A 13,719-nucleotide genomic window follows, 5' to 3' on the forward strand; every position below is an offset into this window, starting at 1 on the left:
CACTGCTACCAAACTGTTTCATATCGTCCAAGCTCTGCTTCCCATTTTTAAATGTGTTAATGAGGCTAGATGTAGATGTTCTGAAGTAGGGCCCATAGGTATCAATGGGGCCCAGGGATGGCCTCAGGGAGCTAAGGAAGTCTGCCATTGGGGGCGGGGGAGGAAAGGGAACATGTTCCTCTGGGGAGAATTCATAGCTTTTGTTAAATTCTTAAGGCCATGGGAGGTGATGGGGGGAGGAAAGATTCAGAGTCACCAACAAGGGTACTCTCTGGTTCTTAGAAAGGTGTAGCCGAAGTTGGCACTAGTCAGTGTTGCTATTTTCCCCAGGACTTGGGATTTTCTGAATATAACGGAGATTTTCAGGACTGTATACACATACTCTAATGCCTCACCCTCCATGCTGTGTGTGTTGTTGAATGAATGAACAAATGAAAAACTGCTGATTCTGTCCCTGTTGCTGTAGTTATGTGTTTTTTGTTTCCAGATGTAATTTATATTGCTTTGTATTTTAATAGCCAGTATATTAAAAAAAAAAAAAATCTGAGGCCAATCAGTCTTTCCCTTCATGCTGAAAATGGCTCCGAACATTTACCAAAGAATACTGCTATTGTAAATGTCACCATTCTATCTGAGGCGAGTATTTGGGGAATTTTTTCTCAGAGGCACTGAAAACAAGATAGTCTCACTGCTTCATTCTTGCCGTATTTCATTTCTTATTGAAGACCTCTTTGAGGTTGATTCAGGGCCCTGTTGAAAACTGAGGTTTGACTTCTCTGAAGACTTCCAACTCTCCCGGAGAGGATGGTGATATTAAGTAACAGCAGAGACAAGCCTGTTCAAACCCCACTGCTGGTAACTCGCTCTCCCGAAGCTGTGGTTTAGGAGCCTGTAAAAGAGCCACTGAACATGAGTTGGCCCCTTGCCAACAACGTAACCCTAGCACCAGAGACTTCCAAGGGTAAAGTATTAAAAGATGTGTTCTAGGTTTATGCCATGACCGAGGTTTGAAATCTCTGAATCCAGAGTTTACTCCTTAAGACCTGAATAAAATTCTTTATTTTCAGACATGTGTTCTGTTACTCAAGTCGGAAAAGAAACAAGAAATTTTACTGTATATTGGGCTCAGGGCAGACCTACGCTTCTTGGCTCGACCCCGTGAAGGATCGTTTCAGAGGCCAGTCTAAGGAGCTCGGTCCCGTTCATAGCTTCCGTTTAATCGAATCGAATCTGCCTTTCTTACCCCAACCGGTCTGCAGTAAGGTTGGGGTGGTCCCAGCTTGAACAAGGATAATAAAGGAAGGATGAAAAAAGGAGACCGGTCCCAAAGAGATAAGTCATTCTTTAAGTGGCCAGAGATAATAAATTTGAAATGAGGACGAGGAAGCAGGGGGCAGGGGATCCAGGCTGTAACTTCTTCCAGGTGGTTGAGAGGAATGTGTGATCCTCCCAGTACGATGAGCTGCTCGTGTTTTTCAACCGTTTACTTTTGTTGCAGGCTGTGGATTTAACGTGAGTAACAGTAACCCCACCATATGCATCAATGATCTCGTCACAGAATACAATAAGCAACACAGGGCAGAGCTGAAGCCCTTCAGGACCGATGATCTCATCGCCAGAACTGTGACCGTGCTGGAGAAACTGATCGACACGTTTCAGGACAAAGGGCCCAATGGCATTCTTCCCCTTTATTATAAGTATTGGGTACACAGGTCAGTGCTGGCCCGTCTTCACTCTTTTAAAATGTCTTCGTTCAATTAGTAGTTCACTATCTTAAAACAAGAAACTGAGCACAGGTCTAGATAACTATTTTTTCCCTTTCTGATGGAGAAAAAACTGGCGGACACTATTTTGAGCAAGTTACCATCAGCAATGCCAGGACGAACTGGCATCCCGGGTCTGCTGCGGATGGGATGCAGCGAGAAGGACACAGCATCACCGGAGAGTTTTCCCGCATGTTTATTTAAATCGTAGAACATTCTAGATATCAACAGTTTTCAAAGCAAGATCCCCCAGGGGCAATAGCATCCTCACCTGGGAACTTGTTAGAAATGCAGGTTATTCTCAAGTTCCACCCTGGGCCTCCTAAATCAGAAACTCTGAGGCTGGCCGAACACTCGAGCACAATTCATGTTTCAACAAATGCTCCAGGGGATCCACACGCACCCAAAGCTTGAGAGGCACTGGTACCTATCAGCAGGCCTCTGTGCTTCAAAAATGTTAATGTCCTCTAACACAAAAAAATAAAAAGAAGGTGGGAGATTTGTTTGACATTAAAGAGGACTAAAGAGGCATGACAATAAATGCAAGATGTGATTCATAATTAGATCCTGGATGGGAGGAAATAGCCACAAAAAATATTAACGAGACAATGGGGAAATTTAAACATGAACTATATATTAGATGTTATTATACCAAGATTAGACTTCTTGAGGGTGATAATGGTATTTTGGTTTTGTGGGAGATTGTTCTTAGGAGGTACATCCTGAAGTATTTAAGTGTGAAGTGTCGTGATGCCTGCAACTTATTTTTAAACGTCAGCAAAAAAGCATGTGTGTGCACGAAGAGAGAAAGCAAATATGGAAAATGTTATCAGTTGGTGTGAATATAAGCGAAGAGGGAATCTGAGGTTCATTGTACTATTTTTTCAACTTTTCTGCAGGTTTAGACTTCTTCCAAATAAAGATGAGTGGCGGGGGGAGGGGAGGGATCCTCTATTTTAAAAACTATTTACAAGGATGTAACTCACCGCAGGTACATTTGGAAAATATTAAAAGTAGCATTAGAGCGAGTTTAACTCGCAGGCGATGCCACCCAGCTTTGTTTTATAAAATTAGCTTCCCAGCTCAGTTTCTTTTGCCCCAATCTCAGCCAAGAAAACCTAGAGCTGCACAGCGGTTCTTAGAAGTGCTGGGGGGGTCAGGAAGTAGGTACACATCATCCTCCGGATGAGCAGAATGAGGAGAAAGTCCGAACTCTCTGTTGGAATTGCCATCAACCTGATTATGCTAGTAGTTTATGAAAACAGTTCATGAGGGACCAGTGAGAGTCCGAGCATCCTACCCCGCCCCCCCCGCCCTCCCGAACCCTTTACCCAATGGGTAAGTACTTAACCACCTGTCTGTAGACACTGTGTGACATTTCCCAGTGACTGTCTGCTCTTCTTCATGTACAGTGGCCAGCGGGTCCGCCTGGGAGGCCTCGAGGGCCCGGAGGTGTGGATAGTCGGCCTAGATGACTCTGGGTTCCTTCAGGTTCAGCAGGAGGACGGCGAGATCGTGACAGTGCATCCAGACGGCAACTCCTTCGACATGCTAAGAAACCTCATCATCCCCAAACAGCAGTAGCCCGAGCCTGGGGTCACTGTCTTGGCCGCTGGGCAGTGGGAGGGTGGGCGGAGCCACTGCATCGAACATTCCGGTTCAATTTCTGCTGCCTTTCCTAGCCCGAGGAGCTGGAAAACGGATTTAGAGTTGTAGGTGGATTTTTTTTCTCCTTCCAGTTAACCTCCTTAATTCCTTAATTTTGTTCTGTCTGTTGCCATTTGACTTGGTGTCAGAAGATGTTCTGGGGGGTAGCAGAAGATTTAGTTCAGATAAAGCACTACCACAGGTGTGAAATCTTTCTCCCCTCTTGGGCTTGGATGTGTGTTTATTGGCCCAGAAGAAAAACACAAAAAACACAAAAGTTTTTATTTGGAAACAGCAATGGAATAATTCAGATGTTTCCCCAGTAGCAGAGACCTTCACTCCCAGACTATTAAAAAATAAATCAAAAAAAGCTTCCAGGCCCAGACCAGCAATGAGGTAGAGGGTTGGTAACACTGTTTATGAGCATCCAGGGAGGTGTTTTGCTAGAGGAACACTGGCAGTTCGTTGTTTTATTATTATTATTTTTTTTTGTCCATAAGGAAAGAGAAGGTAGATTTCTGAGGGTTACTCTGGACCCACTGGTTTGTGGTCCAGTCACAGTGCCTAAGTGGCTGCAGAGATGGGTGTCACTGGCAGGCTGCAGTGACCTTGGAGAGGAAATCAGTTACTTGCTTGGGCATTAATGTATGAGCCCTCTTTTCATAAATTTGAATTTACTGCGTATCCTGAAGTGATGGGATCAAGTTCAAGAGCCTTAAAGTGTTGATTAGGCCTCATGTGAATGTGGGGTGGATGACTGGGCCCTAACAGCTGGAGACGAAGACGCATTCATACCACACACAAGGGAGGCTTTGGGGCTTTTGAAATGGGGCGCATTCCTGAAAGACGGTTTGGTGCACAGAGAACAGAAGGACATGGCATTTTATTTGTAAGCCGTAATTTTTACCCCTCTTTTCCTAAATTGCTAAGAAAGGAAATACGACTGATACTGAGCACCCATCGTCTAAGAGGGAGGGAGGGTGTGTGTGTGTGTGTGTGTGTGTGTGTGTGTGTGTGTGCGCGTGCGCGCGGCGCGCGTGAGAAGCTTTAAAAGAAGATGTTCAAGATCTGATGCCCTAAAAGTCTCCATGGAAGAACAAAAGAAAGGAAACCTTTTGATATACGTTTGTGATTTCCAGATGTACTCCATGCTCTTTCCATGTAACTCCTATCTCCGTTGAACTTGTGAATCACACGCATTACTTTTCAGCCTTAAAAGGCCAGTTTTTGTCCACTTTTCTCTCTTCCTGCCAGTCCCATCTGAAATTAGTGGAAAGAAAACTTGATGGAGCTCTCAGCATTGGACAGAATCCCTTTATTACACACTAGCACGGTCTTTACCCAGCTTTACTTAGGCTAATTCCAAAAACTTGGGTTTTCAGTATAAAACGTGTCCACCTTTAGCCAGGCACAGCCAGCACCATAGGAAGGGGGGATAAATAGCATGTTTAGTTAAGCACAACAACCCAATATGTGTTTTTGAAACTGTAACTTTTAAAAGAACTTCAGAAGTAATTTTTGCAAATAAGGCTTCAATTAGAATTATTTTTGTCAAAAAAAAAAAAAAATGCTTCTCTCCTAAGTGTCTAAGTCTTCTTTTGGAATTAGTGACAAGTTTAAATAAAAACCCACACCACCCCAAAATCACCAGATGAACTCACCCTTGAGAGGGCATCTGCAAAATATCATCAAGAGGAAAGATCTCCCCGCTGATGCTGCGAGTTTCATTTCTCAAACTTTGTAATATAAGGCAAGTCTTCTCTCAGAGCTGCCATTGTTACTGTTTGAATTTCTTTGGGGGGTTCTTTAATGAAAAACATGCTACGTTTTGTTTTTAGCTGAAGTCCTGTTCTAGATAGTTCTGCTTTGGGGGAAAAAATGTTATCATTTCATTTCCTTTCTGTAAATTAAAACTAATGAAGTGTCGCCATGTCAGCGCAGATGGAGATGTCCCGGGCATAGACCACTTTACCTCTGTGCTTTTAAGACTGTTCTTTCTCGTGTAGTCACCCAGTCGCCTTGAGGGACACGAAGTAGACTTGAAGCAGATGCTACGTTTTCCGTAAACCCGATTTTGCCTCAGATGAACCAAAGACTTTTGAAATTCTGCTTCATATAGAAGAGCTGAATAAAAGCATTTTACTCGTAGCTATTAGCGTTAGGGAAATTATTTACTTGCTACGCGACACTCATGGATTTGAGGTCGTTTTGTGCACCTGACGGTCTCTGATCTCAAGGAGCTTTAAAGTCTTAACGGAAACTTTGCATTTTCTTCATAATCTTGAAAACATGGTAACTGAACTCAGGATTGGCGTGGGCTTTCCGGGCATTTGATTGGCCCCCGCGTGTGGAGGCTGCACATTGATTGGCCCCCGCGTGTAGAGGCTGCGCATTGATTGGCCCCCGCGTGTAGAGGCTGCGCATTGAGCATCTTACCTGGTTTTGTAAAAGACCAGACCCCCTCTCTTCCCGGCTAATGGCAGATTTCGGAGGAAGCCGTGGAAAAGCATCCCCGAATGTGCACAAGGAAGTTTTCCCTAGGACTCGTGGCCCCCGCCGAAGCAGCACCCCTTGATGCTGGGCCTCCTGGCAGCATTCAGGGGGTGTGGGCAAAAAGTCCAAGGATTCGTGTCTGGTCTCAAACACTCCGTGGGGGTTGCTACCGCAGACTTTGCCCGATGTGGGAAGGAGTGGGCCGATGAGGGGTGTGTGATGGGTGGGTGCACAGGCCCAGGTGAGGGTAGTATGCAGCCTCCAGTCCCCGAGTCCCCCACGTACACCCACGGGGCTGGCCTCTGGGGTTCCCCCTGCCCTTGACCTGGGAAGCGGGAGAAAAGCCAGTCTCACCCAGCAGTTTCAGGATGTAGCAGGGAGACATTTTCAGCTTGCATTCTGGAAGCTCTGTTTGCTCCTAACGGGCAGAAAATGGAGAATCCTTATTCCTGCATAATTACTATGCACATCAAAAATGTTTAAAAGCGTACCCCTTCCCATTTTTACCTTTTCAAAGAATCATCTCTGAAAAGTAATTACTTTAAACCAATGCCTATAAAAATCGAGTCTTACCAAAATAAACTTTCAGGTTTTCTGTACAGTTTGGGCTCATTGTTATTTCTACCACAAGTTTCATTTTTAAAAACAGGCAACTACTCTTGGTTACCAGCATTTTTATTCATATTTAAACATTTTTACAAAATAAATAGTTTTACATGGTAAGGAGTATGTATGTATTTCTAAGTTATTAAGAAGCTGGGTGCTTTTTGTTGTTTTTGATTTATTTTTGACAAATGTGTCATACAAAAGAGAAATATTATTCCAAAGAATGAAACCCAAAGTAAAACAAAAACAAAACAAAACAAAAACCTTTTAGCTCATGTGAGAAAGAAATTTAATATAAATTTTTAAACTGAAAAACAAATTTAATGTGACAACAAATTTAATAGAAGAACAAATTTTGTTCTTGGAGAATTGTTCTTTTGTAAGAACTGCTTGACTTTTGTTTTGAGGCTTTTCCCCAAGATTTCAACTTTATATGTCATACTTAAGTTTAGGAACAGCTTGAATAAATGCATCTTCGATAGCCCAAGAGTTGCGATGCACTACGATTTTAAACGACTGTAATTTTCTGGCATTTGTTTGAAAACCTTCTTTTTATGTCATTTTATCGCAGCAGCCCCCACAGTCTACCTTAACTGTCTTACAGTTACAATAAATTACAACTTCGGGTAGACTTTGTCCGGGATTCATTGACCGTGTAAACCTCTCCCACCCTTAGGGTCCAAGGGGAAAGGCTTGGTTGGCCCTAGGACTGTTTAAAAAGGACAAAGGGGTGGGGGGCCAGGGAGTGGAAAATACCGCTCTTGCAGATCTCCTGAAGCAGCCCCGTTCCCTTCTCTACAAAGGTATGAATGGAATGGCTTTTCTAGAAAGGGCTTCCATGAACATAAAGGAATTCCTTTCCCTGGGAGGCCCCTTGGAGGGCCCAGCCAGTCTTAAACTGGGTTTCTTTCTCAAATCCGTTTGATCTGGCATTTTTCGTCAACGTGTTAGGAACCCACTACAATTTTTGTTTTCTTTTTTTGTGAAAGAGAGTCGTATTTATTAAAATGCTTCCTCTTCCCCTGCCGGAGCCTCATCGAAGTCAAGAAACGATACCCCCAGCTTAAATGTGCAGACTCTTAAAGATGGGCTAACAATATTAGGTTGCCATGGTAACTCCCGTTCACTTTAAACTGAGCTGCTGGCCGCCTGAAAGCCGGCTTGCGTAGGAATCTTCCTTCACGTTCTAGGCTATGAAAACCGTGATGTTTGTGTAGACAAGGACGTTTTCCCTAGTACCCATTTTATTTTTCAAGCACACACACACTCGTTGTTAAGCCTGTTTACGTTATCATTTGTGAATCTATAACGGTCTTCTCTTTTTCACCGCAACCTTTGATCTTAAGCTGCTCGAAAGCCTTCATGATCTGTATTTACTCAACACGGCCCCCGGTGGTTCACAACAAGTTAGACACAAATGCATTTTGCGGTACTTTATTGAGAAACGTCGGTGATCTCTCCCGCTCCTCAAAACCGCTCCTTCCAGGAATCATGGTTTAATTAGGACGGTTGTGAGCATAAAAAACTAATTACCCCGTGGCTTATTTTCCGTATGCACAAAGACCTGCTGATGAGGTATAGCTAAGCGCAGGACAGGGGTGTATGCGTTCGCTTCTTTTGACTCCGTCCCTTTGCCACACCACACGTGTTCCAAAATTTGCAACTTTCACCCCCCTCCCCCACCACGAGGCAACTGACACCCTGCTCAGAAAGGAGGCAGACCCTCAGTGTGACACCAGGTCGGCAGACGATCATTTCACATTTTGAGAACAGTTGATTACAGGTGCCCTTTGATTCTAGAACGATGCCTTAAAGACTTTTGTGAAACATCTTTCCGCTCAGGCGCAGAGTTTCCTAGAAGAAAACCGTTTCTGACACAGCGAAACGATGGAGTGTTTACCGGGTGAAGCAAATTAGAAGACGGTGGTTCAATGCATCGAACCACTTCAGAGCCATGGTAGGATTTTTAAACGGTGGAGTCTTGAAGCAAAAACATAAAAGACAAAAATGAATGTAAGTTTATTTTTAAAAACACTGCTGGTGCTTTATAAAAGGATTTGTTTACCTCCTACATACAGGACATGTTCATGGAGTTTTCTTGCTATGCAGAAAAGGCAGGAAATGCTAAAGAAAATGTATGCACCGTTTTTATTAGATCCCTTTAGCGACTTTTCTTCCACAAGGCGCAGTCCATTGACAATTTTCCATATTGCACATGCAATTTAACTAACTTTATTAGCACTACTTGTAGCAAACACGAGCCTAGGGAAATACAGGTCCGGGTGGACCAGAGGGATTTCGCCTTGTAATCAAACCTGACAGGGGTAGCCAGTCGCCTTGGGCACCTAAATCATCCACATGTCATTCTCAGAAAATATCTGGCTATATATAATTTTTTGCATTTAATGCCTATTCAATATACTCTGAAGGTGCTATTCTCGGTATCAAGAGTTCACAGAGGTTAGGAGGAAGTAAAAGCACACCCATGCTCATTCACTCCCTTGGTCTTGGCTTGCTGATTGTTGTACCGAAAAAAAAAGGCTTAAATTAAAACTTTTCATGAGGGTCATGAATGACTTTTAAAGACATGAGAGTTGTCGATTCCTGGGGCTTCAATCATCACATCCTGCCTTAAGAGTCTAAGAGCGCTCTGAATTCTGGAGCCTCCTCCTCCGGGTGGGCCACCGCCTGGCGTATCTGACCGGATCGGGTTGGGCTTTCGTCTTTACGGCGGAGGCTCCCCCGGAGCGGAAGCTCCTTCAATCCCCGGTGGGATTGCTGCTGCGCATCGGGGACGAGGCGAGGCGCGCGGGCCTGGTGGCGAGGCGAGGAAACCAAGTCCGCCCCCGGAGAGGGGGCAGGTGGAGGTCGCGCGGGGGACGCGGGGGACGCTCAGCTCTGCCCCCTTCGGGACCCGGCTCTCGGAGAACAAAGGTCTGGCGGGCCTTTCTCCCCCGCCGCGGGCGCGCCGCAGTCCTCGGCACCGGCGTTTGCGGGATCTGCGTAAAAATCTAGAAGCCGGCCGCGGAGTTCTATTAAAATAGTCGTCTCTGTATAAATTAATTTAAACCGTGCATATACAGCCCGCCCCTCGTAACTCGGCTGCACTCTGGACAACAGGAGCCCGGGGCCCGGCCTATGGCTTCTCCCTGCGGGCAGCCCTGCGCGAGGTCACCTGCCGTTGGTGATGATGACCGAGGCGCCCAGGTAGTGCGGCAGCGGCGCGCCGGGCGGCGAGGCGGCGGCGGCGGGGCCCGGGAGCCGGGGCCGCAGCGCGCCGGCCGCCGCCTCGGGGCCGCCGGGGCCGCAGGCGAGGGCGGGCGCGCCGGGCGCAGCGCCCCCCAGCGGCCCGCGCCGGGCCAGCACGCGGTGGTAGTTGAGCAGCACGAAGGGCAGCTGCGCAGGCGCGCCCGGGGGCTCCGGGGCGGGCGGCGCGCAGCACTCGGGCGCCGCGCGGGCCAGCGCCAGCCGCGCCCCGTCCCTGGCGGCCTGGCGGGCGGCCTTGGCCGGGCCCAGCGCGGGCTCCTCGCGGTAGTGGCCGCAGCTCGGGAAGCTCGGCGGCGGCGGCGGCGGTGGCGGCGCGGTGTCCTCGCCGAACCTGCGCGCGGCGGCGGGCGCTGCGGGGACAGGCGACACGTTAGACGCCCGCGCGGGGGGGGGGGGGGGGGAGGAAGGGGACACGCCCAAAGCGGCACCAACCCGGCGGGCCCCGGGCGCCGCCACCACCCTCTGGGCCACCCGCAGCGCGCTCCGCCCCCCGCAGCCGCCCGGCCCCTGCCCCTCCGCGCCCAGGCCCGCCCGCGCTGTCCGGTCGCAGGCTGCGCTCTGCGGCGTTCGGGTGGTCGCGTTCGAGAGCGAAGAGGAACAGGTGGAATTCATGTGAACGGTGCGCTCAATTTAATGCCACATGTCCGAAAGGTTATTTCAGTGTGGGGTCAATCGTTTTAAATGATTGCGGTATCTGATTCTTTGTTCCTGCCTTCCAAGTGCAGGCCCACCCAGCAGCACCTCCCATTCTCCTAGTAGCCGCATTTCAGTGCCCAAGAGCCACACGTGGCTGCTGGCTACCATCTTGGACAGCGTTGGTTTAGAGGCTTGCTTGCTTTTTTTTTTTTCCCCTTAGCCCTCGGTGGGGAGAGTGGGGTGGTAATCACCCTGCTCCCTTTAGTGGGCTCATGACTAAAGTAATAACCACCCTCACTAATTAGATGCCTGCAATCAATTAGCTCCCTATTTTTTTTTTTTTTTTTTTTACCTTAAGACAACCTTTGTCTTCCTTTAATATCAAAAAAGACTAGGAAGTGGATCGCAAATTGCCCCAAATTAGCACCTTTGGTCCTTTTTTTTACCAAGTGTGTGATAAACGAGGTGGTTATTAACCTCTTTCACTTTCAAAATAGCAACTTTAAAAAAAATGTAATGCTGTGTGTTAGTTATATCATTGGCCAACTTCCACAGACCAAGAAAAATAATTCTTTCAGGTCAATCTCAAGTGGATAATATCTTCAGCTGTTGTCAAGATGCCTAGCTTTCTCTTTCTTTCGTTGGCTGTCAGGGGAAATCCCTTCCTTGGTTATTTGAGGGACCCAATGCACTGATGGCTGTCTCTCCAAATCTGAGACACTGGCGGCTCCGAGGACCGAGGACCGGCCCAGGCCGAAGGCAAGACCATGCTGCCCTAGTGGCTGGTGTGTTCTTTTCTAAGCTCCCCACTTTTGAAAAACGTGTCCTAGTCATCTTCAAGGCAGTTGGCTTTCTCCCACGGTCTATCCCTCGTCTCACATTAGGGACAAGACGGGTCTCAGCCTTGTAAAGACTGGGTCTGAACAAGAGATTCCCAAAGCCGCTGAGGAGGAACAGAGCCCTACCTGCCTCCAAAGAGAGGAAGAGGGGAAAGGAGGGGGCCCTGCGAGAGCGCTCCTCTTTAAGCAGGTGATCCGTTGCTGGGGGCATATAACATGTACCCGCATTTAGTGGGCACCGCAGGAATTTGTACCATGTTGGTCTACACCCTGAGCAGTAGTTAGGTCTGCGTGCCACAGGAACATACCTCTCGCAGCCACCCCTCAATCCCCACCTACCCTCTGCCTGGGGTTGGCTCAGTGAGCAAACAGGAGACGGGGCCTGGGGAAGCCGGTGGCACATCCACAGAGGACGTTTGCTCGTCTGCCACCAGGAAGGCTGCTGGAGGGGCCATTCCTGTTGTTGAACCAGCAGTGCGGGCAGGCACCTAGCGTGTGCCCAGCCCTGGGGTAGGCATATCACCTGGCCTCCGATCCCATTTTACAGGTGAAGAAACTGAGTCCTCGGAGTGTTTACATCATTTGCCCCGGGTTGGTGAGTGACATTTCTGTCTCTGAGCTCATGAATTTCCACCACTGTTTTTCCCGCTTTGAAAACTGGCGTGGGAAGAAAGCCAACAGGATCCCAGATTCATTTGGGGGCTGGCTGGAAAGTAATCTTTTAAAATAAATGCCGTTGGAGCATTCTCCGCACATGGGAGCTGGTCCTGAAAACCACTCTGTCTCCCTCTTGGGGAAGCGAATGAGGCCGGAGCTTTTTGGGGGGGGGGTGGCTGAACGCCGGTTTCCTCCACCCTTTATGCCATCACCAGTGCCACTTGTGGCACACGGGCGCGGTCGCCCAGCTTTCCAGCCTGTCACGAAGCGACTCCCGTTGCCAGCAGGAGAGGTGGAATCCCTACTTACAAGCAGAAAAAGGAGAAGTTTGCCCAAAGCGTGAGGATCCTTTTTCCGCTTGCCACCCACCGCCACCGTTCGCAGTCCTGCCCCCTCCCCTCGTGCAAACATGACCCACCTTCGTAGTTTGGCACGAGGCTGTGCCGAGCAGCGTTCACCGGCGGCTCAGAGAGGTTTTTGGCTGGAGACTGGCCGCTAGGCACTAGGGGGTTGGCATAATGCCACTGGCATTCGCCACCGGCTGGCAGTGCGCTCAGGAAAAAGCGTGCCACCTCGCACGGGGATCCTCGGGGCTGCCCGAACTTGGCCGGCAACATTGGCTTTTTGCTGCTGAAGACGTGAGAGTCCAGAGGGAAGTGTCCATAATGGTAGGAGAAAGGCAGGCTGTAGGACGGGGCGTACAAAAGGTCGCTGCTTTCTGAATGGAGCTGCTGTTCTGGGGGCGCCGGGGCGTTCGCTGGGGGGCTGGCTCTCCAGTTTCCCAGCTGGCCGCCTTCCAGTTTGTCCATTTGGAACGAGCTGTATTGCTGCACGGCAAAGGAGACGGACGACAGGGCCGGTGAGGAAGTCCCCTCCGGCCTCGCCAGATCCCGCCCGGGAGTCAGCCTGACCGCATCCCTGGGCTGGGCCCACCCCCGGCCACCACAGTGAGGTCCCACTGGGGACAGGTGTGCAGCAAGCAGTGCCACAGAGACACCTCCCCCCGCCCCCCCCCCGGGGGTGGGAGGCGGTCTCAGCCCAAGTGGAAAACATACCAGATACATGTAGCCACTTTCTGAGAGGTTACAAAGTATTAAAACAAAAAAAGGTTTTCGTTTTAAAAAATGCCATGGAAACACGCTGCGCACGAAGGCGGATTCCAGCAAGCTGATGTGCCTTCCCAATTTAGCCTTCTTTTTCCAGCCCTGCTGAGCCTTCCCAGATGTTAGCTCCGTGTGCCTCAGGCCGTGTCTCTACTGTGTGCGCAGGACATCCCCCCAGGGCGGGGAAACTTCCAGGCCCCAGACCTGAGACCGCTATGCACTGAGGCTCATTGTTCCTTAACCGGCTGGGTGTCCTGAGCCCCCAGCAGGGGGTGTGTGTTACCTGTGGCGGGTACGGGTTTGTTCTCAGCTTCGTCTTCATCTTTGTATTTTTGGGTTTCGCTAATTTCCTAGTTTCTTGTGAGGTAGACAAGGCGGTCCTCCAGGAGTCCTGGGACTTGGATGTGGACACCTGGTCCAGGGACAGCTGCAGTTCCTTGTATTCAATATCCCTGAGAAGCAAGAGCAGGACAAGTCATGTCCAGCGGGCCGCCAGGGGGGCAGAGCGGCTTCCCTGCCCCTCCCCCGACAACCCCTCCCCCCCCCCCCCCCCCCAGCAAGTTCGTTCCCCAAGCTCCAGCGAATCGGTTCGCTGAGGTTGCAAATCGGTTCGCTGAGGTTGCAGGGCCCGGGACTTGAGCAAAGGGCCGCCCACCTTCATCGTCAAAGGCCCCCTGCAGCCCTGGGCAGTGCCGAGAGAGGTCAGCA

At 49.2% G+C, this 13,719-nt stretch overlaps 2 protein-coding genes across 5 annotated transcripts in view; one reads left to right on the forward strand and one right to left on the reverse strand.

Annotated features, from left to right (window-relative positions):
• HLCS (holocarboxylase synthetase) overlaps positions 1 to 6,502 on the forward strand; it is a 225,014-nt gene extending 218,512 nt beyond the window's left edge. For all 4 annotated transcript variants that reach the window (XM_019420314.2, XM_053903084.1, XM_053903086.1 and 1 more), the window contains 2 exons: positions 1,499 to 1,712; positions 3,176 to 6,502. In XM_019420314.2, coding sequence (XP_019275859.2) covers positions 1,499 to 1,712; positions 3,176 to 3,347 — 386 coding nt within the window. In that variant the 3' untranslated portion in view covers positions 3,348 to 6,502. The remainder of the gene's footprint in view (positions 1 to 1,498; positions 1,713 to 3,175) is intronic.
• Positions 6,503 to 6,562: 60 nt separating this feature from the next.
• Positions 6,563 to 13,719, reverse strand: part of SIM2 (SIM bHLH transcription factor 2) — a 55,085-nt gene continuing 47,928 nt past the window's right edge. Inside the window, exons 9-11 of the mRNA XM_053903087.1 lie at positions 13,295 to 13,463; positions 12,327 to 12,735; positions 6,563 to 10,126 (exon numbers count right to left, since the gene is read on the reverse strand). Coding sequence (XP_053759062.1) covers positions 9,681 to 10,126; positions 12,327 to 12,735; positions 13,295 to 13,463 — 1,024 coding nt within the window. The 3' untranslated portion in view covers positions 6,563 to 9,680. The remainder of the gene's footprint in view (positions 10,127 to 12,326; positions 12,736 to 13,294; positions 13,464 to 13,719) is intronic.

The sequence above is a fragment of the Panthera pardus genome, unplaced genomic scaffold (genome assembly GCF_024362965.1).
Source record: "Panthera pardus isolate Hobbes unplaced genomic scaffold, ASM2436296v1 HiC_scaffold_16, whole genome shotgun sequence".
NCBI classification, from domain to species: domain Eukaryota; kingdom Metazoa; phylum Chordata; class Mammalia; order Carnivora; family Felidae; genus Panthera; species Panthera pardus.